Source organism: Oryctolagus cuniculus, chromosome 11 (genome assembly GCF_051225735.1).
Source record: "Oryctolagus cuniculus isolate XC-2025 breed Fujian yellow rabbit chromosome 11, ASM5122573v1, whole genome shotgun sequence".
NCBI classification, from domain to species: Eukaryota; Metazoa; Chordata; class Mammalia; order Lagomorpha; family Leporidae; genus Oryctolagus; species Oryctolagus cuniculus.
Window position 1 is genome coordinate 29,905,534 of NC_142877.1, and position 26,074 is coordinate 29,931,607.

The following is a 26,074-nucleotide window of genomic DNA, read 5'->3' on the forward strand; positions in this document are numbered from 1 at the left end:
AGTGATACAGAATGCTTGGCAATAAAGTGATAAGTGAAGAATATCCAGTAATGATAATAATAAAACAGGCGTGGTCATTTTAATATTAAAAAATTAGATTTAAAAATTTTTCACACCTTAATTTTTTTAAAGATTTATTTATTTATTTGAAAGTCAGAGTTACGCAGAGGGGGGGGGGGAGAAAGGTCTTCCACCCACTGCTATGCCATAGTACTGGCCCCAGATTTAAAATTAAAAGCACTAGAACAGGGGTGGTGCTGTGGCATTGTGGGCAAAGCCGCTGTCTGCAGTGCTGCCATCCCATATGGACGCCGGTTCGTGTCCTGGCCGCTCCACTTCTGATCCAGCTCTCTGCTACGACCTGGAAAAGCAGTGGAAAATGGCACAAATGCTTGGGCCCCTGCACCCAAGGGGACACCCAGAAGAGGCTCCTGGCTCCTGGCTTTGGATAGGCGCAGCTCCGGCCCTTGCGGCCATTTGGGGAGTGAACCAGCGAATGGAAGACTTCTCTGTTTGTCCTTCTGTCTGTAATTCTGCCTCTCAAATAAATAAATCTAAAAAAAAAGAGAGAGAGAGAGAGAGAGAGCACTAGAATAAGAAGGGATATTGTGATGAAAGTCATAGTTTAGAAAGAAGATAGGGGCCAGCGCTGTGACGTAGCAAATAAAGCCAATGCCTGCAGTACCCACATCCCATATGGGTGCCGGTTCAAGTCTCATTACAGCCACCCGGGGAGTGACCCAGCAGATGGAAGACCCCTTTCTCTCTCTCTCTCTCTCTCTGCCTCTGCCTCTCTGTAACTCTGCTTTTCAAATAAAATAAATAAATCTTTAAAAAAGAAAAAAAACGTAACTGTTGTGAACAAATCAAGACAAACCCATCCGTGAAATCAGGAGATGCTGAAAAGTATCTGTTCTGGATACTTAGGCAGCCACTCTTAACTAAAATGCTAAATACAACTGAAATTGCTTAAACAGATAACAAAGTTGAACAATCAAGATCCAATATGGCTTAACATTGTAATAGGAACAGATATTATGGAATAAAAAAAACCCTAGATAATAAAAATCAAGAGTACAGTCTTGGGCTACCCCTGGGACCTAGGGCTGGGGAGAGAATCTTAACCAAAACAGGAAACCTGCTTGCTCTGCACAGAGACAGAGTCAACCACATGAACGACTGTGAGTCCTGTATGTATTACAGGTCTTCAACTCTACTGATCCTGCAAATATTTTCTTCCACAATTTATTTATCTACTGACTTTGTTTCTGGTATTGCTTGCCAAGAAACAGTAATAGAGAAATAAATTTAGAAAAGGGTATCTGCAATGCAGATGAAGAGGTAACTATCTGTAACACATGAAGAACTCTCACAGAATAAGGATAACCCAAGGAAAACGGCAAAGAATAGGAATACAGAACCCACGGAAGGTTCCCCTTTGCACAGAAATGTCTGAGAAATATGAATTTTGAAAAATCCATACATAGGGTTTTTTTCATAACATGCATTTCCTATGATTGGAATATTCTTCATATGCATGGATTTTAGTTTTTCACACAAAAATACACTTTAAAAAAATTTTGTAATTTATTTGAAAGACAGAGTTACAGAGAAAGGTAGAAACAGAGAGAGAGGGGTCTTCCATCCGCTGGTTCACCCCCACCATGGCCACAACAGCTGGAGCTGTGCCGATCTGAAGCCAGGAGCCAGGAGCTTCTTCCAGGTCTTCCATGTGGGTGCAGGGGCCCAAGGACTTGGGCCATCTTCTACTGCTTTCCCAGGCCATAGCAGAGAGCTGGATCAGAAGTGGAGCGGCCGGGACTAGAACTGGCGTCTATATGAGATGCTGGTGCTCCAGGCCAGGGCTTTAACTCGCTGCACCACAGTGCCAGCTCCAAAACAAACTTCTTTTTTAAAGAAAAAGATTTACTTTGTTTATTTGAAAGGCATAATTACAGAAAGAGAGGAGAGACAAAGAGAGGTGTTTCATATGCTGTTCACTCCCCAGATGGCTGCAATGGCTGGGGCTGGGCTCCAGGCCTGAGCCAGAAGCCTGGAACTTCTCCTGGGTCTCCCACGTGGGTGCAAGGGCCCAAGGACTTGGGCCATCTGCTGCTGCTTTCCCAGGCACATTAGCAGAGAGTTGGATCGGAAGTGGAGCAGCCTGAACTTGAACTGGTGCCTATGTGGGATGCAGTCCCCAGAGAGATATTTTCCTATTTGCTGGTTCACTACCCAGATGCCCACAACAGCCAAAGCTGGGGCCGGTGCCAAGTCAGGGGCCTGGAACTCCATCGGGGTGTCCCAGGTGAGCAGCAAGAACACAAGTACATGGCCATGATCTACTGCCTGCCCGGGTCCATTAGCAGAAACTGGATCAGAAGTGGAGCAGCTGGGATTCAATCCCAGGCACTCAGACGTGGGATGTTGGTGTCCCAAGCGGTGGTTTAACCTGCTGCACCAGAACACCGGCCCCTCCTCCACAAACCTTGTGAAGACCCCTCATATATAATTTAAGGTGAAACAATCCACCTTGCAACAGATTTTCCAATAGTGCCCCTTCACCCCCAGTCAAGATACTGGGGAAGGGTGGCAGCAGGCTGCACCCCCTCCAGGAATGGTTATGATGGTCACTCAGGTCCCAGAATTGCTGAAGAAGAACCACGGATGGAGGTGAGAATGAGGCTGTGCAAAGCTCCCCCAACTTGGAACCGCACCTCGGCACCTCTGGCGCCATCTTCAAAACCCCCAGGGAGCCAGGCTGCCGGTGCAGTGGAGCTGCCCTGACCCATTGCTGCCTGGTCCAGTCTGAAGACCCAGCCTGAAGGGGACCGAGGCCGTCCTGGGACCCCCACTCCCACCACGTGCACCTTCCTGGTCACCGTCCCTAACACAGCTCCACCTTCAGATGCTACTCCCATACTGAGCACCTGATTTCACCCCCCAACACCAGCCCGAGTGCGCCACCTCCGAGACCCTACCAGCCCCACCCCCGTCCTCCCAAGGACCCAGCCCACGTCACTGGTCCTCCCGAGGGCTGCCAGCTTTCAGGGTGCCTGGGACCTCATTGCGCTGAACTTCTTATTCGTGGATGTCCCACTCCCACATGAGAACTTCCACCGAGTTGTCTTAAGGAGCAGCCAAAGAAGGCACAGCAAACAGCAAAACTGCATCCAGGAGAGCTTTTTATTTGTACGGAACGGTTTTAAAAATACAGAATAAAATAGCTTTATCTCTACTATTATTCACAACATCTGGTCCAAATATTACATATCTTTAAAATACTTAAACGTTTAATGAAGCCATGTTAGAAAAAACAATATGAAAATTCTTTTTTAAAAACTCCATAAAAGAATTACACATCTCAAAAAACAACCCCACCCCAAATACCCTCGGTATGCAAAATAAAAAACAAACAAACAAACAAACAAACAAACGCCCGGGAAGGGATGTAGCCAAAGTCAGTCACAAAACCTCAAGGAAAACGGAGGCAGCCCCACGGTTTTCAGAACAGTATGGAGGTGTTGGACACGGGCCGTGGGGGACGCACAGGGAAGGTGGTCGTCTGGGCGGTCAGTGGGCTGGCGACGCTGGGGACATGAGAACGCTGGACGTGAGCGCCAAGGCGGCAGGATCCAGAGCACCCCCGGAAGGCTGGAGCCATTGGGGAGGCCGCTAACGTGCTGCACGCTCCCGTGGGTGGAAATGGACCACCCTGAGCGGCCTTGGACCAGTCAGGTTCTGACTGCAGGGGGTGGTGGTAGGAGCTGCCCTGTCCTCTGTGTCCAAAGCATAAGGTGACAGAAGACAACACGCAGCACGCAAAACCCAGACCTCTCCCCCGGAAAGCCAGCAGGTGCCCTCCTGGAGAAGCGAGCTCCGTGGAGGCCCAGGCAGGGGCCTGAGCTGGTGCACAGTAGGCACAGTGGGGTGCACACAGCTGACGACCAGCGACAGCTGGGCGAGCAGGCCCTCGGGGCAGCCACAGGGGTTCTGCAGTGCGCTGCCACAGCTCTTTCTGCACCTTCGGTCTGGCCCGGCCACTCCAGTGGCACTGACACTACGATCAGACTTGTCAACTTTAAAGTCGCTAGTACCAATATTTCAGCAGGGACACGAATGAAAGAGACAGCAAGTTTGCTCATGGTCATAGAATATACGTATGGGTAAATAAAGTATACACACATACTAGAGATTCATCAATGGAGAACTTCTATCATCACATGACATTGTCATGAAAATTATATCATTCCCTCCCTGGAAAACTGACTATTATCCTGGGTAGAAATGTTATTTTACTATATGGAAATACTGCAATATTCATGCATAAACCAAGTTGTCCTCATGAGTCAGTATTCTACAGTATAAAGCAAATCCTGGGTGTGAATTTGTTACCATGAAAATGGGAAACTTTCAGGACCCACACTGCTGGTTTCCAGCAGGCCTGGCAAAGCCTCTTGTCTTGCCTTGGTCAACCCCAAGAAGCTTACTAAGAGCTAACATCTGAAACCTTGTGAAGAAAGATTCTGAATGCCGATGTGTGCGTGAACCTAAGTTTAACCCCCTAATCCCAGTGAAGAGCCACTTCCCATTTGTCTGTGAACCAGATGTGGGACGCCTGCCCCCTCGTTTGACAGCATCTCCTCTCCCTCCTAACACTCCCTACTCTGCACGTCAGCATGCGCGACACAACGGCTCTCTCTTGGCGGCCTGTGCAGGTGGAAGGGAGGTGGTCACTGTGTAAACTGGAGAGAAAGCCCTGCGAGGGCATTCACATCCAAAATATTTGCCCATACCCTGTTGGTAAAGCCAGAGTGGCAGCACGCAGCCCCCCCAATGCAGGCCGACCCCGAGAACGGGAAGCGTCACCCGCACAGGCCACACACGAATCTGTGCCCCCCCCCACAAGCCTTTCCTTCGGGTGTGTGCTGAAACCCATGCAGCAGCTGTCCCCCCAGTGACAGGCTTTCACTCGGCCACCATGGGCACTGCGTCCTACAGCGGTTTGCATGTGCGCATCTGCTGCACGTGCATGGTGAGTGACAAGGCACTGCGATCACTCAGGGCTGTGCACCAAGGACTGGACTCAAGAGGCCCACAGTCAGGCTGCCCTCTCTTCTCCAACTCCCCTCTACTTCCTCCTTCTTGCATGGAGGATTGGAACTTGGCTTCGTTGGAAAACTAAGGGCAGAAACCCTGATTCGGGCAGGAGGTGTGAGTGCAAAGATTCTCTCCCCTCGTGAGCGACTGCAGAGTGCCCTCCAACCCTCCCCACTGCCCAGAGTAGCAGAGCTGAAGCTCAGCCAGAAGTGGGTGCCTACGTGTCTGAGGGTCCCACTCTGAGGGCTCCCCCTGCAGAGGAGGGGCCTGGTCAAGAGCTGGAGGGAACTTGTGCCTGGATGAGCGATGCCGGTGATGCTTCCCTTGAATGCCTGGTCCTAATGCTCACCTACAGGGCCAGAACTCTAGAAACCTCTGGGGTGTCTGGCAGGTTCCCCCACCTTTCAGGGCTGAGAACTCCGAGATGCTGAGAAAAATACAAGCAGAGGGAACTGAGGGCAAGCTGCTACAGGGAGACCTCGAGGGCTGACCGAGAGAAGAGGGATGGAAACCGCTACCCAGCAAGCTTCCAAAATAACTGCACTGAACACACTGTGAAAACAAAATCAAAGCCGTACAAGATGAAATGCAATTTGCATCTGAGATCTTTACTTAATCTGCAGTAAGACTTGGCAGAACAACGCAGCGGCTCTGAGGCGTTCTCGAAGCCCGAAACTTGCAGGAACCAGGGGCTGCCGTGATGCAACCGAAGACTCGGCCCCGAGGTGACCCTGAGCCGGCCTGGGGGCTGGGGGCAGGTGATGCATTGGAGCGCCTGCTGCTGTCCGAAGCTCGGCCAGGTTAAGCGTGAGCCCGCGGGGCGAGGGCTCTTACTCGACCTCTCGGGTTTTCCTTTGGCTGAACAATTTCAAAGCCAAGCCCAGAGAAGCCATGCTATCAGAAGGGCTTTCTAGTGTCACAGATGGGAGCTCTCCTAACAGAGGAAGCCTGCCGGCTGTGTGTCCGCACAACTTGGAGGAGAAGGGCTCTAACTACCCCCCCACCCCCGCCCTGCCCCAGCAACACCAGGGTCACAGGCAGTCGAAGCCACGGCTGCCAGGAATGCCTTGCCACAGGGGAAGTTCAGGAATGAATTTACGGGGATGATGCACCATCCACTACGGTGGCTCCACGGGTGGCCGGGCCCAGCTTCCCTTCTTCACGAAGACAAATTCACATGTAACTCGACCCACGGTGTCTGGGCTCTGGTCCAGTAGTCAGTTTTGATAAATAGATTAGGCATTACAGTATTTACACTTTCATGGTATCAAGCAATACAAAACACAACCACAACAATGGTTACTGGCCTTCAGAAGCCATTACAGAAAGCTTCCCTGATGGTGTCCACAGCTTTACAAATGCTGGTTCTTTTCTTGACGGTGGTGGGATGGGGGCAACAAGTAACAGGGAGAGGGACACATGGAAAAAACACTGATTTCGAAAATCTGCTATAGCCAACAACATTAAATAGGGAGAAAACCTCGCAATCACAGACGCGCGCAACAGGAATACCCCCGTGACAGCAGAGCCAGGATCTGAGTGGTGCCTGTGTGTGGCATCCTACACCCAGCACGTCAGCCCGTGGTGACAAATGTCCGATAGGGTGTCTCGGCCACAGAAAGGGGCCAGCAGGCAACATGCTGGCCCAGAAGAGGTCGGGGTGGCAGGCAGAGAAAGGGCAACTGAGAATCCTATGGACTTTGGGGGTCTTTCTCTCCAATCCCCCCCAAAAGCATCCCATCTATTAACAAATGTCCAGACCCTACTCATGCCCACACCCGGGCATGGGGCAGCCTCGCTGCTGTGTTTGATCAGCTCAACAGCCTCCTCCTAGGGTGTGCAGGGACAACAGCACTACCCGGCCAAGCTGTTGTGACAGTGTGAGGACGTGGGCCAGAGGAGGGCTCTGCAGGTGCAGGCTGAGGTCAAGTGGAAAGGCAGCCAGTCCAGGTGCTTCCAAGACAGAGAGCGTCTGGGCCCTGGACATGGATGCCGACACGGACACGGACAGTGGGACAGCCAGTGCTGGATGGGGGAAGGGGACTGCCACGAGGAACACCCACTCCCACAGGAGGGCCGCGACATCAAGTTCAGTGACCATGGCCAGCAGTGGACACTCTCAAAGGGCAAGGGGTCAAGGGCTTAAATAAGGGGCCAGGTGAGACACCGTATGGGACAGGTCACCACCCACCAGAGAAGCGTGGTGCAACCTGTCTTAGCTCTGGGGTGCAGACTGTAAATGCAGATATACAAACAGAGATTTTACTTCTTGTTACTCGTCAAGGAACTACAGGGACAAGCCTCGCTGTGGCCGGGCCACAGGGTGCAGCTGGGGCTATACCGTGGCCCGCGAGGCTTCGTCTGAACTCCGGCTGGCGTCGCTCTTCCTGAAGACTTTCCACGTGTAGCCTGCGAAGGTAGGGCTGATGGGTAAGTAGCTGAAGCATCTGTACTTTTTAATAATGTTCATGCCAAATGGCAAATTGTAGGATTCCATGCCATCGAGGGACTTGTTCCCTTTGCTCACGCCCTTCTTCCATTTCCTGATCCCTCTCTCTTCTGGGGTACCTGCCGCACACACACGAGGAAACGCGTGGTTGAACAGTGCGTCTGAGAACGAGGCTTGTGTTCACGTACACTGATGTGCGGCAGCTCTCGGCTACTGTGACAGCGAAGGCCGATGAAGAGGCCTCGGAGCCGAAGGGGCTCAGGCGTGCAAGCCAGTCACCCACAAACCAGTCACCCTCAAACCACTCGTGCAAACCAGTCACCCACAAACCAGTCACCCTCCTTGTTCCTCTGGTTCCGTGTTCTAGGGGCCTCCTGATGGCTTCCCCTCCCCTGACCTCGCATGCGACCCCTGCTCTCTGCTGTCATCGCTGAGTTCTGGCCCAGGCTACGCTCTAGCCTTCCTCAGTGTCCCAACTGGTCACCTTGTCTTCCACTTCACCATCACCAGTCCCAAATGTGTTCTCAAATAATGAGCAGAAGATATCTCTTGAAAATGCCAATCTGAGTTTGCAAGATGGGTCTGGTGTCTTTATCACACCATGTTGTGCTTTCATTGGCTGCATCCTACCCACTCAGCCCCATCCAGCTATCCCTAAGTCATAGACTGCTTTGCCCCGTGTGTGTGTGTGTGTGTGTGTGTGTGTACACACACGTACCACCTCTGGCCTGGGTGGGTCACACTCCAGTGAGGATGAATTCCCGCTGGTACATAACCCCTGGCTTTTTTGTGCTCTGATGGATGAACCAGGAGGATGATGGGGGCACCCAGGGCTCACCCCCTGGGCTGCTTCCCCCGGGTCTCCCAGGAGAACAGGAGAAGAGATGTGGGCATCTGCGCTGGGCCGCATGGGACACCCAACACCTTTTTCTGCCCAAGCCTGGGGAGAGCTTGATTCTACAGCGTGGTACTTAGGAAGAGCAAGACCTTTTAAAACCTGATCTGTGTCCCAACATTGCCATTTCAGCAAAAAGGCTGATTCAATGTGCATCTGCTTGAGCCCTGCATCCCTCTCTCAATTGGCTCTGATGGGTCAGGTGGAGGGCGCCAGTCATGGACTCTCTTGGATCTAATACTGCCCATCCATTACTAGTGATGTGGTTCCTTCTGCCTGGCCTGCCTCCTCCCAGGTTCCCCAGCAACCCCTGGATCCAGGCTTTTTGGAGGTGGGTTGTTTTCAGACGAAAACAGCCCTCACCCAGGTTCAGCACAGGACACACCCTTCAGCCAGGGTCATGGGAGCGGGAAGGCCTGCTCTATGCATCTCTTGTCACTGACTCTGGCCTCACTGACTTCAGCCTTTGCCTGCTGTCCCGTGGTCTTGGTTGGCTGGAAGCCCACTGCAGGAATGAATGACTCATTGATCAGATTAGAGGGTCGTGTGAATGAGTCAACCACAGCCACACTACAGTGCCCTGGGCCCTGACCGTGATGGAGGCAGGAGCCTGGGGTGCGCCCAAGGCACCCCACTGGCTGCACAGGAACCACCTGGTGTCTCTTAGCAGCCAATCAGCAGGAGAAGCAAAGCTAACCAGTTTAGCAGCAAAAAAACTGATTTCTGTGGAGGCTGAGGGTGGCATTTCAGGCATTGGAGAAGACGGTTTTCACAGACTTCCTCTCCCCGACCTCCTCCATTTCTGCTTGTAAAATAAGGGAACGCACTGTGGGTGGACAGAGCGCGGGTGACACAGGCCACCTACCTGGGATGGTGTTGTCCAGGATAAAAGCCACACAGCCGCCTACAAACATAGCGGTGGTGAGAAGGACGTTCAACACTTGATCGATTCCCGTTATCCCTAGAAAGAGAGCACAGCCATAAGGGACGTCGCTGTGGCACGGCGGCCTGCCCTGGGCCCGGAAAGCAGCAGTGGGTGCACCCGAGTCTGTCGGCGCAGTGCACGGAAGCACGAACTCCTCGGCTGCACGCAGGGGGACAAGTGGTTGCCAGGAACGAGGTGAATGCTCTGACTGCAGCCCTTGATGCCAAGGCTTCTCCACGAGGAAGGCTCCCCTCAGTATTGCATGGAAGAGGAACTGAAGAGTGACATCCACCCTTTAGTGAGCTATGAAGCCATGGGGGTATTGTGTGCAGATGGGGGAAAAAAAAAAACACAGAATAGGCCAGCGCTGCGGCTCACTAGGCTAATCCTCCGCCTTGCGGCGCCGGCACACCGGGTTCTAGTCCCGGTCGGGGCGCTAGATTCTGTCCTGGTTGCCCCTCTTCCAGGCCAGCTCTCTGCTGTGGCCAGGGAGTGCAGTGGAGGATGGCCCAGGTGCTTGGGCCCTGCACCTGCATGGGAGACCAGGAGAAGCACCTGGGTCCTGCCTTCGGATAGGCGCGGTGCGCCAGCCGCAGCACACCGGCCATTGGAGGGTGAACCAACGGCAAAAGGAAGACCTTTCTCTCTCTCTCTCTCTCTCACTGTCCACTCTGTCAAAAAAAAAAAAAAAAAAAAAAAAAAAAAAAAAAAAAAAAACAAACAAACCACACAAAGAATAAAAGATGGCTGTGGGAAGGTGAAGAAAAATTATCAAATGAATAGGGGCCAGCGCTGTGGCAGGTAAAGCCACTGCCTGCAGCGCCGGTGTCCCACATGGGCACGGGTTCGAGTCCTGGCTGCTCGACTTTCCATCCAGCTCTCTGCTATGGGCTGGGAAAGCAATAGAAGATGGTCCAAGTTCTTGGACCCTTGCACCTGTGTGGGAGACCAGGCGGAGGCTCCTGGCCCCTGGCTTTGGATTGGTATAGCTCCGGCTGGTGCGGCCAACTGGGGAGTGAACCAGTGGATGAAAGACCTCTCTCTGCCTCTCTGTAACTCTGCCTTTCAAATAAATAAATAAATCTTAAAAAAAAAAAAAGAAAGAAAGAAATGAATAGTAAGAACAACAAAAATATTTAGATCTGAATTTAAGAGCTTTAGGTATCCTGGGTTACTAACTAGAGCTTAGCTGGTTTTAATGGGGAGTAACTGGATTTAAAAGATGCCTCCTCCTGTGACGGTGATATATTAAAAAGTCGAAAGCAACAAGAATCTCCTTGTTACTAAGGAGTTCACTGGACATGGAAAACAGTTTGGCACAGCCTCAAAAAGGTAGACAGAATTACCTAACAAACCAGCAATTCCAATCTGCGGCACTCACACGGGAGGACGGAACGTAGCTACTGAAACCATCTTGATGGCGATTTGTGAACTCGCCTGTGGACTGACACCCATCTGCAAGCCCAAGATGGACCCAGGGAGTGCTGCTTCCACAGTCATCCACGGGCCTTCTAGATACAGCGGCAGTGTGTGGCACCAGACATCCACATTCCTCAGCAGGGGTCAATCAGGGTGACAGCCGCTCGGCCTCTTTAGTCCTGTCCACACTGCCAACACCTGTCCTTTCTACGCTCCACTCAGTTCAAGTCTGTTGTTTTGTGCTGTCTGCTTGTGACACTGTTTCTTAAAATGGCCACCTGGTGTCGTGCTTAAGTCTCATGTTCTGAGGAGCAAGAAGGCTGTGATGTGCGAGACTCAAGATTCATGCAACCAGGTCAGTGCTGTGGCCTAGTGGGCTAAGCCTCTGCCTGTGGCGCTGGCATCCCCTATGGGTGCTGGTTCAAGTCCCGACTGCTCCTGCTCTATCCAGCACCTTGTTATGGCCTGGGAAAGCAGTAGAAGATGGCCCAAGTACTTGGGCCCTTGCACCCATGTGAGAGACCCGGAAGAAGCTCCTAGCTCCTGACTTCAAATTTGCCCAGCTCTGGCCATTGCAGCCATTTGGGGAGTGAACCAGCAGGTGGAAGACTTCTCTCTAACTCTGCCTCTTAAATAAATAAATAAATAAATCATAAAAAAAAAAAAATGAGTGACGCAATGAGCAGAAAGATAAGGGGACAGCCTATGCCAATATAATAAAACAAACCATCATTCTTTCTTAAAAAAAAAAAAAAAAAAGATTCAGACAACCACGAGTGATAGTTCTGTTGGCCTATTGATTTCCCCGTGGTTCGGTATTTGTAAGTCTACCTGTGGCAATGTCGGGGAGCCTACCCAGCATGAACAGACACTGCCGACTGCAGCTGTGCACCAGTATTCACAGTGGCCAAGAGATGGGAGCAGCCCCAGTCCCTACCAGCAGAGCAAAGGGTAAACCAATCAGGGCACACGCACACACTGGAATATTGTGTAATCATAAAAAGGAACGGAGTGCTCGCATAGTCAGCAGCACGGATGAATCTCGAAGACACTATACCAAGGAAGAGAAGCCAGACACCACCACAGGCCACGAGTCGTGTGGGCCCTAGACCAGGTGAATCCAGAGACTGAAAGCCGACCGGCGTCTGTGGGGCTGATGGAAGGGGATTTCCTGCTGACGAGCAGGGAGTTTCACGTGGGCTGGTGAAATGTTTTGGAAACCAGTGATGGGGCTGTACAGCACTGTTAGTGCAGTAAATGCCACTCAACTGCACGCTTTAAAACGCCTCATTTTATGCGGCCTGAATTTCACTTTCGGACGAAAACACAAGTATAACGAAAACACAAGTGTGCATTTCCCAAGAAAAATTCAGTGGCATTAGCACTTTCTTGAGAAGGTTCCTCTTTTGTCCGTTCTTCGTAACACTATTAAAATAAAAGGTAAGAATTGGGGTGCAGCAGGTTAAGCTGCCACCTGCAGCCCACCAAGGAGCGCTGGCTTGAGTCCCGCTGCTCCACCTCCTATCCAACTGACTCCCTGCTAATGCGCCCGGGAAAGCAGTGGCAGATGGCCCAGGCGCTTGGGCCCCTGTACCCATGTGGGAGACCAGATGAAGTTCCCAGTCCTGGCTTCAGCCTGGACCAGCCCCAGCCATTGCAGTCGTTTGGAGAGTGAATCAGCAGGCGGAAAAATCTGTCTCTCCCTCTCTGTCGCTCTGCCTTTCAAATAAAAGAATAAATCTTTAAAAAAATTTTAGGAGCCAGAGCTGTGGCATAGTGGGTAAAGCCGGCACTGCCCATATGGGTGCCAGTTTGAGACCAGGCTACTCCACTTCTGATCCAGCTCTCTGCTATGTCCTGGAAAGGCAGTAGAAGATGGCCCAAGTCCTTGGACCCCTGCACCCACGTTGGAGACCGGAAGAAGCTCCTGGCTCCTGGCTTCAGATTGGTGCAGCTCCAGCCATTGCGGCCAACTGGGGAGTGAGTGATCCAGTGGACCAAAGACCTCTCTCTCTCTCTCTCTCCGTCTCTGTGTGTAATTCTTTCAAGTAAATAAATAAATCTTTAAAAAATTTTTTAAACACTAAAAAGTCGGAATTAATAATATTAATCTAGAATTGAAAGCTGCTATAATTCCAGTAGAAAAACATGCATTTCAAGGGCTATGAATATCAGTTTTAAGAAATTATACATCGTGTGTGGGGCCAGCACTGTGGTGTAGCAGGTAAAGCTGCCGCCTGCAACACCAGCATCCCATATGGGCACTGGTTCAAGTTTCCGCTTCTCTACTTCCGATCTAGCTCTCTGCTAATGCACCTGGGAAGGCAGTGAAAGATGACCTAAGTGCTTGGGCCTCTGCACCCATGCAGGAGACCCGGATGGAGTTCCTGTAGCTCCATGGTCCTCTCCTATGAGGGAGGAATTGTTTGTGGCTGCAAACCCCACCCCCCAACCCTGCCCAAGACTCCCGGCAGCTTCCCTTACCTGTGACAAGGGGGTTCTGTCTGAGGTAACTCGGAAGGACGAGCCCAAAGAAGATGGAAAATCCCAGCACAAAGAGGTTCCGGGAAGAATTTAAATCAATGAACTGCAGGTTAGAGAGGCCGACAGCTGTGATCATTCCTGGAGAGAAGAACAGCAGAGCACACAAGTTCTGAGTCCACCCCTGCAGGTTCCTCACCGCAGACTCCCCAAGCCCTTTCTCTGCCCACCAGGAGCAGGCTGGGAGCCCAGCGCAGGGGCAGCCGGGCGGTGGCGCTGGGGTGGCGGAACGCGGCCACCTCGGTCTCTGATCTGAATCTCTCTCTGCCTAAGCACGGACTTGGCCTTGGACAGCGGCATAAACATCACTCTCTGTTTCCCTTAGACCAAGCAGAAACTGAAACATTCTGATTAAACTGGGAAACCCACCCAGCTATTAGTGCAGGTCCCTGCTTCCTCTAACTGAATGGCTCAGAGATCCATTCCAGAGTCCCCTTGTGAAAATGGCCAGTTCTAAGTGGTCCACTCACAGATGGAGCCACAGCCCAGCCAACCAGAGACTCTGATTAAGACAGACTAGGCTTTATCTTCGATAACTTCCATGGCACAATTATTCTTACTGCTGTGCTGGTTCTACCATGAGCACAAATTCAACTCAGAATGATGTTGTTTCTGGAAGGAGAACCCTTTTGTGTTTTGAAAAAGACCTCAATCCCTATTAAAAACGAGCAAAGGTAAGGAAGGAAGTGGATGGAGTTTTACCGAATAGGGTGCAGAAGAGGGCTCCAAGCACCGGGTCCGGCAGGGATGCGAAGAGGGCGCTGAACTTGCCGATCATGCCCAGGGCCAGCATGAGTGCTGCGCCGTACTGGATCACCCGGCGGCTGCCAACCTGCGGGACACGGCACAGCAGACACAGGCTCACCCACCGTCCTGGGGGCAACTCTGAACTTCACACAACTGCTATCAACAACTAGGGAGACATCAGAGTAGAGCTGCCCACTCCCTGTCCTCACCCCTCCCTGGCCTCTCAGGTAGGTTGGCCACATCCTGGATGACACCACCTAAGTGCAGAAGCCTTGGTCTCCCGTGCCCTCGCCAGGGCACTGGTGGAGACGACCCCCCAGTGCCTCGGGTGCAGAAGCTGCACTCCTCTGCCTGCTTCTCTTCTGGGTTCCTCGTACCACATTTCACTACAACAGTTCACATCAGTTCAGTCTCGGGCCCACCGTCCTGGCACCGTCAGACAGGTCCCAACATCGCTGCACCCTGCTCTCCTCGTGGACAAGTGGCACGGAGTAGGGGTCAAAGAGAGCAGAGTTTTGGAGTCTGCTGCAGCAGCGTACCTCACTCCACCTCTGACAGTGCGATCGCGCACGGTGCTTCCACCCCTCTGGGCCCCAGAATCCACACCTCCGTCAGAGATGAACTGTGCGGTTTTGCTCCCAGGTAAAAGACACCGCTCTTGAAATATCCAGAAGGTGGGGCTGGCAAGCCCTGAGCTACCTGACAGCCTCCCTCCTACCTGGGCGTGCTGCCTCTGGCATCTCCCCTCGGCCTCTCTCCTGGCACGGAGCGGCCTTGGGTCAGCCTTTGTTTAACTCCCCTGGTACCCATGATATAAAATCCACTTCTCAGGTTCTTTCCAGCAAAGCCACACCCGCCTCGTCCTGGCCCCAGTTCTTCTGAGGGCTCAGCTCCTGCCCCACAGGCACGCCCGGGCCCGTCGCCCTGAATCCCCTCCCGTCGAGTTCCCAGGGATTCCCTATAGAACACGACCCAACACCACCTCCTGGGAGATGCCTTCCACAAGTCCAGGACAGCTCCCCGGCCTGGGCTTCTGCTGCACTGCAGAGAGCACCTGCCACAGGGTCTCAGCCTTGTCTGCTGAACCTGGTCTCTACCTCCTAGCAGCTTTCCTTCTAGCCTGCTGTCACCCAGAGAGTGGAAGGTGGAGCTGGCATCTGGCCCAAGAATTCTGTGCTGCTGACCCCTACTCTGTGTGCTGCCTCCCCCCAGAAAATACGCTGAGGACGTGAACTGCACAAAAAGGTTCCAGAAACGCTAAGGGGCAAGTCCACTGGGCTCTCTGTGGGGAGGGAGGGGGTTGGGAACATAGCTACTTAGGTTAATGAAAATGAAATGAATTTTAAAATTCAGAGCCTCCCTTGCACTGTCCACACTGCAAGGGCTCAGGAGGCAGATGTGGCTCGAGGTGACCCTGCGGACGCCTCCAGTGTGGAACACTGCACAAACTTCTGCCGGATGGTGCAGGTCTGAAGCTGCCAACAGCTTCTCAGAGGCTCCGAGGGTCAGCTCGCTGGGCGTCACAGCCAAATGTTCACTGTACCAATGAAGAGGCTAACCCCCACTTCCTCAGTCCAGTCCCGCCCCACGCCACAAAGGGCAGGGAAGCAGCAGGAAAATGCACGCAGATTGGTGAAAACAAGCAAAAAGACTCACGCGTGACTGTGACCAGAGTAAGGAAGACTTTCATTTACAAATGGCTCATTTCGCAGCAAATGCTTCCCAGGACCTACTATGTGACCAGCGCCAGCACGGATGCATGGAGGAGCACGTCACAGGCCTGGGACAAACAACTGCCCCATCGCGCTGTCTGCTTCCCCAGCAGCAGCAAAGAGCAAACCCGAGTTGTGAAGTGGAGTTGGTGATGGCCTAGAGGGACGAGTGAGAGCTCACCCCAGCTGGGGCAGGGCGGGGAAACCTGGGCAAAGACCCCCAGCAGGGCCAGGCAGCCCCTCAGGGGTGAGGCAAGAAAAATACAACAATAAAGCCTGCGGGAAAGCCACACTTGTCAAAAAAGAAAGAAAGAATAAAGGGAAGCAGCACCCAAGCCATCCTGCTGTTCCAGTCATATGAACCATTACAGGCTTTTGCTACAAACACCACAGATTCCGCCCTGAGACCCCTGCCTTCCTGGTCTTATGTCTCCTCCCATGTTGCCTACTCCCTGGAATGTCCTCCACATGTCCCTTCTGACCCATGGCCCTGCCTCCTGGCCCCTCAAAACCTTGGTCCGAGGGGTGGGATTAGGGTGAGGCAAGTTGGGCCACCACTTGGGATGCCTGCAGCTCTTATCCAGTGCCGGGTTCAAGTCCTGGCTACTCCACTTCTGATCCAGCTGTCTGCTGGTGCAAGTCCAAAGCAGCAGCAGATGTTGGCTCAAGTGCTTGGGTCCCTGCCATCCACGTGGGACCCCCAGATGGAGTTCTGGGCTCCTGGCTTCGGCCTGGTCCAGCCCTGCCTGTTGTGGGCATTTGAAGAGTGAACAAGGGGATGGATGATCTCTCTCTCTGCCTTTCCAATAAGTAAAATTAAAAGAAACATTGGTCCTGTATTTCTGTCTTTGCCAAGTCTTCAACAGTATGTGCAGCAAAGAGAAGGGAGCTTCCCTGTATACCACCAGGAGGCACTTAACAGTTAGGGAGACAAGATTCATTCTGTTCCTCAAATAAACTGAGGGCCGATGCCACGACGATGGTACTTACAGCCCACTGTGTACCTACCACAGGCTATGCTGTTATTACCTCCAACACCTTGCAAGTTACCTTTACAGACAAGGGCCCAGAGACTTGAAGAGGTGAGACAACTTGCCTACAGTTGTGGTCACATGGCAAACTACCAGAGTCAGGGCCAGAGTCCAAAGCAGCTGCCCTCCCGCACCTGGCACCCTGCCCCCTCTCTGTAGGACAGACACTAGAATGCCTCTGCATGCAAGTCCAGCATGTTGGATCCAACTCCTGGAACTTCAGAACACACTGGGGTAGGTAACCCCAACCCTGGATCAAGCAGGTCAGAAACACAGAGGATATAACTGCCGGATAGCGGATGGCGAGCATCAGAGACGCCTGGCAATGGAGGCAGATTCTGCAGGAGGCTTGGCCTGCCCTGCAAGTGTCTGGTACGTGGCTCAGACCACTGCTATCCAGTGGAACTTTCTATGATCTCTGCGCTGTCCACTGGTACCCATGAAGCCATCTATGATGACTGAGTCCTTGACATGTGGCCAGGGCAAACGGGAACTAAATTCCTAATTTCAACGTAAACCTAGCTGCACACGGCGGCTGACTACCCTGCATCCAAAGGACTGAGCTCTGGAATTGCAGGACTGCAGAGCTGAGCCCCACCCAGGGTGACTTCCCCCGAGTGCTTCGGGTGTATGAGAGGTGGACATGGCGAGAACCCATGTTTCCTCTCTTCTAGACAGGGGCCTTCCCGCCAGCCACGGGGCTCAAGTCACTGGGAGATTTCTGCTACGCATCTCACTTCCCCACTCCAAGGCAGCTATCAGGGTGGACTCAATTAAACCATGTTTCTCGTGGAACCTAGTCTTGTGATTCAGGGCAGGGCAAAGCGGATTCCAGGGCTGACACTTTACCCTGGACTGGATGCTGGGGAAGTGGCTCCAAAGGAACTCAGAGGGGAGATCAAGGAGCTCATTAAAAAGTGCTGGCAGGGGGCCTGTGCTGAATAAGCGGGCATCACTCAAACTTTAATAAAGATAATTATATCCCAACCCAGCTTGGTCATGTTTTAGCAGTAAACTTTAAGGAGCTTAGTTCCTTCAGTGACCTTGTAGTGACCTTGGCTAAATTAAGGGATATGTTTTGATGGCTGCAGAAAGAGAGGCAGCTTATTAAACGGTTCCCCCTCAGCATCCGCCCTTCTGCTCTCTTGTGTGGGATTAGTTTTGTGCCTACCAGCTCATGGCTCGAGTGGCAAGGCTTGTGTTCCATCAGACCCTTCTCTAAGCTCCCTGTTCTCACTATGGCCACCCAAGAGGACCCAAGGGATGGCCCTTGCGCACCTGCCAAGTGCAGGGAGCAACAGGCAGCAGATGGGGCTGTCAGCTCACCTAAAACTGAGCTCTGGGCCCAGCCCGGCCAACTCAGGCACAAACCAACAAACAAGTCAGGCGTGTACCTTCCAGACACGCGCTGCTCCCTCTCACCTGAATTTGTAATCAAGATTAACCAAACTCAGTATCTGGTTTCTTTTTATCTGGTTACAGAATCTCACAGGAAGCTGGGCGGTAGGGGGAGGGGAGGGCTATTTCTTTGGAAATTCACCCACCCCATCTCCTGCCTATCTTAGAACGGTCGCACAGCTGCAGGCAGCTTCTGGGCTCCGTTGCATGGTGCACAGTGGCCGGTGGGTCAGGTTGTGTTCTTCAATGCCCCGCCCGAGGCGACTGGGATATAGTTTTCTTTCTGGTAGCAAAAGCCCAAGGGCCTGGGCCAGGCTTCTTATGGAGCCTGGGTTTTCGGGGTGAGGCAGTGCAAGGTGCAGCTAGGTGAGGAGGGCAGGATCTCAGGGCTTCCCCCGACATGATTCATTGGGACTTGGTTCACCCACTACTCTACATCAATTTTTACTTGAAAGACAAAGGGCTGCTAAGGTTTGAAGATTGTGTTAATTCTTCCATGGAAGACTGACTTTTTTCCTGTGTGTAGTGGAGACCCTCATCTCTGATCTGGAACTACTGATAACACAGCTGGTCACCCCAACCTGATTGGCACCTCGCACACTGCGTCAAAGCTGGCATGACCTGGTCCTCACACCTGGCAGACCTCCCCTGCTCCTCCTCGCTCCCTGCCCACTGGCCACGGTGCTGACCTTCCACGCCCAGCGTGGCACTGCACCGGGCCAGGGCCCCTCTGGAATGCTCCTCCCCCGGTTACCTGCAGCTTCCTCCCTCCATGCTACAGGCTTTTGTTCAAGGTCACAGTCTCACTGACACCTGGCCCTCCAGTTGCTCTCATTCTGCCCCAGGTTTTCGCTCAGGACTTTGCACGTCTGACACACTGTAAGGTTTCCTGACCTGTAATGCTGACTGTTGCTTTTTATCTCCCCCTGTTAGAATGTAAACTCCGTTCTTTTACTCACTGGTGTGTCCCAAGTCCCTGGAACAACAGCCTGGCACAGGTGCGGTGCTGCTCAGTGCTTGGAAGGTGTAGGAAGGAATGACAGCCCCTGAGTGCCTCCTGAGCCTGGCCAGCCTGGAGAGGGGAGGCCTCCAGGCAGACATTGCAAATACCCATCAAAGGGAAAATAGGAGACGGGGAGAAGATCTTGGAATTGGAGGCCCTTCCTTTTGGAACCCACAGCGGTCAGAGCAATCGGTGAAATGGATCAATGTTTAGAGGCCCGACCAGGTAATTAGGAAAACATCTGTACCTTCGTAATTCCCAAAACTCCAATGTTGGGACTGGACGAGGTAGAGCCATTCCCAGTACCAAATATGCCATCGAGAACACAGGAGAGACCCTCCACGAAAATCCCCCTAAAATGTAAAGGAAAGGGGGAGGGAGAAACATACATTCAATGGCAAAACACTCTGAAACAGGCTCTGAACATTTGCAACCCAAAGATGTAGACCTTGGACCTGCAGCTCCAGCACCCACTTGGGGGACAGGAATGGGGGGAGGCTTGGCCATGCAGAGTCTGGGGCCACAGCCCAGACCTGCTGCAGCAGGACCCTTGCTCCCACAGGATGCCCGGGGCTCATCCAATTGGGAGAGGCAGCTCTATAAATCACACATCAGATAGTGTTTTAAAATCATTCCAAATGAAAAATAAGAACAAACAAACCAAAACAGCAAGGATTTGGGCCAGAAAACGAAGCCACTGGCTGGGATGTGAGACTGACACACACCTTCCCTAGAAACAAAACATAATTGATCCCTCACTAGAGAAACCCTTCAGCAGGAAGGAAGTGTTCTGCTAAGTTTACAAACACTGAGATTCTGACGAGAACCACATGCAGTAGCTCTGGCAGAGAAAGACGCAGAGTCTGAAAACCTCCACAGGGAACCAACGCCGGCCACGCTAAGAGCCTGCCCTCAGGCCCTCCTGCAGGGGCGGCAGTGGGCTGGGGAATGGCGGTGATGTGGGCTGTGTTCTAGATCCTGCAGCCATCTGAGCGTCAACTCCCTACCGACTTCCAGGAGCTAAGGACCGCATCTCTGCAGAGCGTCAACGCCACGGGTCAGAAACCTCTAGGTCCTGGGGACTTGCCTGGCCCCTGGTCTTCCTGTCCCTGTGTTTCCAGTGCAGCACTGTGAGTGGATTACACAGCTCCTAACCTTGAGAACAGTTGGGCTACCTGTACTTGACCGACCTGGGGTGGTCCTGCCTGCCCTAAGGCTCCCACGACAGACGGGAGAGAAAAGCACCCTGGCGCTGGTGCTGTCTCGCTGTGGCAGATAACATTGAATGGAGGGATAAAGGAGGGAAAGGGGGAACTTGTGCAACTCAGAAACAATCCTGTAGACAGGGAAGAACCTCTTTAACACCCGAGAGACTAAATTTCCATGGAGAAAAAAACAGTTGGGGAAACAGGACAACTGAAAATCAAAGCAGATTTAGTTATTATCAAAGTGACCCAAAACCTCGCAGAGAACAAGGCTGACACATGGCAGGTGCAGGGGCGAGGCAGGTCCTCTTAGAGGCTGGGCTTCTGGCCAGGACTTGTCAAACACACCCACTGCTCACTGCCTCCACGTGGAAGCTCTTGCTTTCTTCTCTGAGATCCACTCTAAAGCTCCCAGAGGGATACACGCTGGGCCTGAGGCGGGCCTCGTCTTCTGGGGGACGTACCTGTTGATGGCGTGGATGGGAGGCGGTGGAGCACAGGACAGCCTGGCGCAGGCGTAGTAGTCGCCAATGGACTCGATGATACTGGCCACCACAGCGCTGAGCATACCAATGACGCCGGCCGCAGAGACGGTGGGCAGGCCCCACTGGACTGAGGAGGGAAGCCAACCGTGAGAACGCCAGGGGGGCAGACAAAGGGGCACCAGGCCCTCGAGCTCTTGGAGGGCTGAGGACTACAAGATCCACTTGCATTCTGAAGCGTGTGGAATTTGATAACAGATCTGAATCCAGTGCATCAGGTACCTGGGGACAGCAGTGACTAAGTCAGGGCCCAGTGAGGAACACCATCCCCTATGTCTTTAAAAGAAAAAATTCCCGGGGCTGGCGCTGTGCCACAGCAGGTTAAACCACCGTCTGCAATGCTAGCATCCCACGTGGGCACCGGCTTGAGTCCTGGCCAGTCTACTTCCAATCCAGCTCCCTGCTAATGTGCCTGGGAAAGAATGGAAGATGTCCCAAGTGCTTAGGCCCCAGCACCCAGGTGGGAGACCTGGATGAAGCTCTTGGCTCCTGGTTTCAGTCTGGCCCAACCCTGGTAGTTGCAGCCATCTAAGGAGTGAACCAGCAGATGGAAGATCTCTCTCTCTCTCTCTCTCTCTGTCGCTCCCTTTCTTGCTGCATGAAACTCTTTCAAATAAATAATCTTAAAAAAAAAAAAAGGAAAGAAAAAAATGGCTAGGAAAAGTTGCTTCTCTACGTGCTTCAAACTCGTGCTCATTGTCTACTACTAAATGACAACCTGACACGGCCTGCTGGGATGGGATGGAAGCCTGTAGCAGAGGGACTGACAGCCCTGCTGTAGACGGCTGCTGCAAAATGCTACTGCTCTTGCCCATGGGGTGGCATCAAACAGATAAACAGTGAAAATTCCCCAGCTGAATTTAAATCCCAGTAGCAAAGCATGCACAAGGTAGGACCGACTCACCCCAACATACTGACAGCACTTACACACACACACACACACACACACAAAAACCCCATGTTATGGAAAATCACAGTTTCATTTTAAATGGCAAAGAAAAGTCCCACTATAGTTTCATTCTTCTTCTTCTTTTTTTTTTTTTTTTTTTTTTTTTTTTTTTTTTTTTTTGACAGGCAGAGTTAAACAGTGAGAGAGGCAGAGAGAAAGGTTTTCCTTCCGTTGGTTCACCCCACAAATGGCTGCTACAGCCCACCGATCTGAAGCCAGGAGCCAGGTGCTTCCTCCTGGTCTCCCATGTGGGCGCAGGGCCCAAGGACTTGGGCCATCCTCCACTGCCTTCCCGGGCCACAACAGGGACCTGGACTGGAAGAGGAGCAACCAGAACAGAATCTGGCACCCCAACCGGGACTAGAACATGGTGTGCCAGCGCCACAGGCGGAGGATTAGCCTAGTGAGCCGTGGCGCCGGCCTGTAGTTTCATTCTGAGTATCTGAATTTACTTAATTCTTCATAAAATGAATTTCTTTATAAGTCAATTAATGTGGACATTGGAAGCCACTGATCTTATGCAATAAAAATAGCACGAGTTTCTTTCATGCTTAGAACAAACTCTTGATGAAATAGCCGGCCTTCTTCCCTTGAGCCCCTGGTTCTACCCCAGCCACCAGGCTAAGGCAGCAGAGACAAGGATGATGGTTGGCAGAGGTCTCCCAGGCAGTGGCCAGCGATGCAGCTCGGGGCACAGGCCACCTGAAAGAGCTAGGAGCCCTGTGACTGGCTGTATTCCAGAGCGAGAGCCATGCTGGGGCAGGGTAAGGGTATGTGAGGATGTCAGTCCCAGTCCAGGGAGGGAATCGTGGAGGAGATGGAGATGGGGGGTACCCTTTGAAGGATGGGGAGGCCCTCCCTGGGGCACAGAATAGGGGAGGGGTGCGGGCAAGTCTAGGACTGGCCCAATAGCCACCAGCAGGGGCTTGGCCTTTGTGGCCTAGGTAACAGGGGGCAACTATAGGTTTGCAAAGAGAAAGAGGATGTGCAGCCTATGACTGGAGGGACAGGGAACAACTGCTCCTGCCCAGGGCTAGCTTGCTCTGTGGGTGTGGCTGGGGCTCCAGGCATGGTTCCTGCAGCAGGGGCTCACTCCACCTGCACCCACTGGAAACATGACTGGCCAGCACCCCTCTCTGGGGTGGTTTGGAAAGGACTTTTTTCATTCCAAGGTTTTCTTCATCAAGTAGTATTTTGAATTTTCTAAAGAACCTTTTATACTATTACATACGTTGTTACTGTTATAGCATTGTGGCTTCATTTCCCTGTCTTGAGTTTGATGGGACGTTCTTATCTTGCTGCAAACAAAGTTGAGTGTCCCTAATCTGAAAATCTGAAATGTTCTAAAATCTGAACTTTGATCACCAACATGAAGCCACAAGTGGAAAATTCCACATCGGCAGTCATGTGACAGGTCACGGTTAAAACACAGGCTCACTAAAAATCATGTATAAAACCACCTTCAGGCCAGGTATATAAGGTAGATAAGAAACATGAATGACTTTTTGGTGCCGAGTTCTAGTCTCAGTTGCTCCTCTTCCAGTCCAGCTCTCTGCTGTGGCCTGGGAAGGCAGCGGAGGATGGCCCAAGTGCTTGGGCCAATGCACCTGCATGGGAGACCAGAAGGAAGCACCTGGCTCCTGGCTTCAGATTGGCGTAGCTGTGACCATTTTGGGGGTGAACCAACGGAAGGAAGACCTTTCTCTCTCTCTCTCTCTCTCTCACTCTCTAACTCTGTCAAATAACATTTAAAAAAAAATAAAAAGAAAAAAGAAAGATAAATGACTTTTGTGTTTAGACTTGGTTCCCATCCCTAAGATAACTACATAGATGCAAATATTTTAAAACCTGGGGAAAAAAATCCAAGATCTGACACACTTCTGGTCCTAAGCATCTCAGTTTCCAATATTCTCCATTTCTTTATTATTATTCCTTTCTTCCTCCAAAATTATTTAAGAGGCAGAGATAGACAGAGGGGGATGCAGGCAGAGACAGACATAGCTAGCAAGCTCCCATCTGCTGGTTCACTCCTCAAATGTCCACAATGGCCGAGTCTGGGCTGGGGTGAAGTCAGGAGCCAGGAATTTAGTCCATGTCTCCCATGTGGATGGCAAGAGCCCAATCATTTGAGCCACCACTGCCATCTCTCAGGGTCTATGTTGGCAGGAAGCTGGAATCAAGATCCAGAGATGGGGCTCGAACCCAGGTACAGTGATATGGAATGCAGGGCTCTTATCTGTAAGGCAAACACTTGCCACCAGTGCCTTTTTTCCCCTTTTATCTGAAGTTCTGAATGTTGATTTCTAAAATCTTTGTTCCATGGACATCGACATTTTAAATTTGTAATGTTAATTTTGGATCCATTCTCCATGTGTGTGTGTACACGTATGTAAACATATGTATTTAGAGCCTTGCTGGTGTCCAGCCTTCTGTCTTAAATCTGTTAACGTGTCTCTCCTTTTAACTAGAACCCTTATTTGTGTGTTACTTTACTGCGGAGTTTCTCAAACTGCACACTGCTGACATTACAGATGAGAAGCACACATATTCACAGTCAGTCCGGATACACCTGTCCCCGGATGAAGCCAGACCAGGAGAGGATACACAGAGCTACCTCTCTGCAGGTGTTGTTCATGGGGCGGAGCTTCGGAACTACAGCAGCTCACAAACGACAGCAGCGCTTGCCGGCTCCCAGTCACACTGAGTGTCCTCTGCGCTAAGTCCCGCCCCTTGTGCCTGGGCTCCGGAGGCCCCTGGAGAAACACAGGAGCAGCTGTGGGGCCGCCTCCTCCCTGGCCCCCACCTCTCCTCTTCAGCCTCACCATGGGATCCTTAATCTCAATTTATTTAGGATTACAAGGTATGTTTATAAACTGTGCACATTCTTTTTTGGAAACAGGATACTGAGACGTGATCTTGATGGGAACGCCGTTTCAGGAAGACTAAGCTTTGTAAAGCTTTTGTAAGTGTATTGAGTACAAGACGGACAAGTGCCAACATCCTCTTCATTTAGCATTCAACATCCTCATCATCAGGGCGGTCACCTCTGACCCAACCTTAGTATTCTAGGCTTTGCTTGCCTTTTCTCCTTGTCAATATAAAATATGAAAGTGAGACAGCTAACGAGGGGCATAAGTGGGCCCACCCTAAGCTCAGACTTCAATTCTAACAAAAATCCCAAATGCTGAGCCGGCGCCGCAGCTCACTAGGCTAATCCTCGGCCTTGTGGCACCGGCACACCAGGTTCTAGTCCCGGTCAGGGCGCCGGATTATTTCCTGGTTGCCCCTCTTCCATGCCAGCTCTCTGCTGTGGCCAGGGAGTGCAGTGGAGGATGGCCCAAGTCCTTGGGCCCTGCACCCCATGGGAGACCAGGATAAGTACTTGGCTCCTGCCATCGAATCAGCGCGGTGCGCCGGCCGCAGCGCGCCAGCGGCGGCCATTGGAGGGTGAACCAATGGCAAAGGAAGACCTTTCTCTCTGTCTCTCTCCCTGTAAACTCTGCCTGTTAAAAAAAAAAAAACCAAATGCTGAGAACTGAGGCTTCACCATGGAGTGACTGGGCATGGACACCTCTGTGTTCCTCTACACTGTTTTCGGGGTTGGGATCTAGGAAGAGGCACACATGGGTCGGGTGCTGGTTCCGCTAGGGATCAAGTTCTCTCCCCCAGTGAGTTGCCCAACACTCGCATTCTAACTTAAGCTCCGTCTTCCGGCTCTGTGTGGGTATCCGTTTACCTCCACAGCTGTGGCAAGGTTAAAACGATTACGGCCACCCATTAAAAGATTAGGAAAATTCCGCCATGCTTGGGCAGCTTGCTGGCTAATTGCCCCGGCCCCGCCCACTCACACCTGTGTGCCTTGGCAGGTCTGGGCCCTGGCAACTCTGCCCCTGCTTTCTTGGGGGCTACCCTCCAGTCCTGGCCAGCACAGCTCCCAGCTGGCAGGGGAGCCCCTGTCCAGACCTCATCCTAGCAGAGCCTGAAGGCCAGCGGCTCGGGGAAGAAGCGAGCTGGCTGGTCTGTGTGTGGTCACCACTGTCCTCAGGGGACAAAGCTCTCCTCCTTTGCTCTGCAGCTCTCTAATGACCAGAAGCGTGAGAGCTGCAAGAGACAGCCTAGGACAGAGACGGCGCTTCCTGCTGCAGACTTCTGCCAACC

The 26,074-nt window shown here is 52.1% G+C and overlaps 1 protein-coding gene across 7 annotated transcripts in view; it reads right to left on the reverse strand.

Moving 5' to 3' along the window:
* Positions 1–3,168: 3,168 nt before the first annotated feature.
* SLC23A2 (solute carrier family 23 member 2) overlaps positions 3,169–26,074 on the reverse strand; it is a 123,481-nt gene continuing 100,575 nt past the window's right edge. For 6 of the 7 annotated variants that reach the window (XM_051845288.3, XM_089307248.1, XM_051845286.3 and 3 more), the window contains 6 exons: positions 20,890–21,037; positions 19,468–19,573; positions 14,032–14,161; positions 13,273–13,410; positions 9,310–9,405; positions 3,169–7,668 (listed from right to left, as the gene is read on the reverse strand). In XM_051845288.3, the coding sequence (XP_051701248.1) occupies positions 7,436–7,668; positions 9,310–9,405; positions 13,273–13,410; positions 14,032–14,161; positions 19,468–19,573; positions 20,890–21,037 (851 nt within the window). In that variant the 3' untranslated portion in view covers positions 3,169–7,435. Of the gene's footprint in view, positions 7,669–9,309; positions 9,406–13,272; positions 13,411–14,031; positions 14,162–19,467; positions 19,574–20,889; positions 21,038–23,870; positions 24,670–26,074 lie in introns of those variants that run through there. The other variant, XM_089307250.1, reaches the window with a different exon arrangement.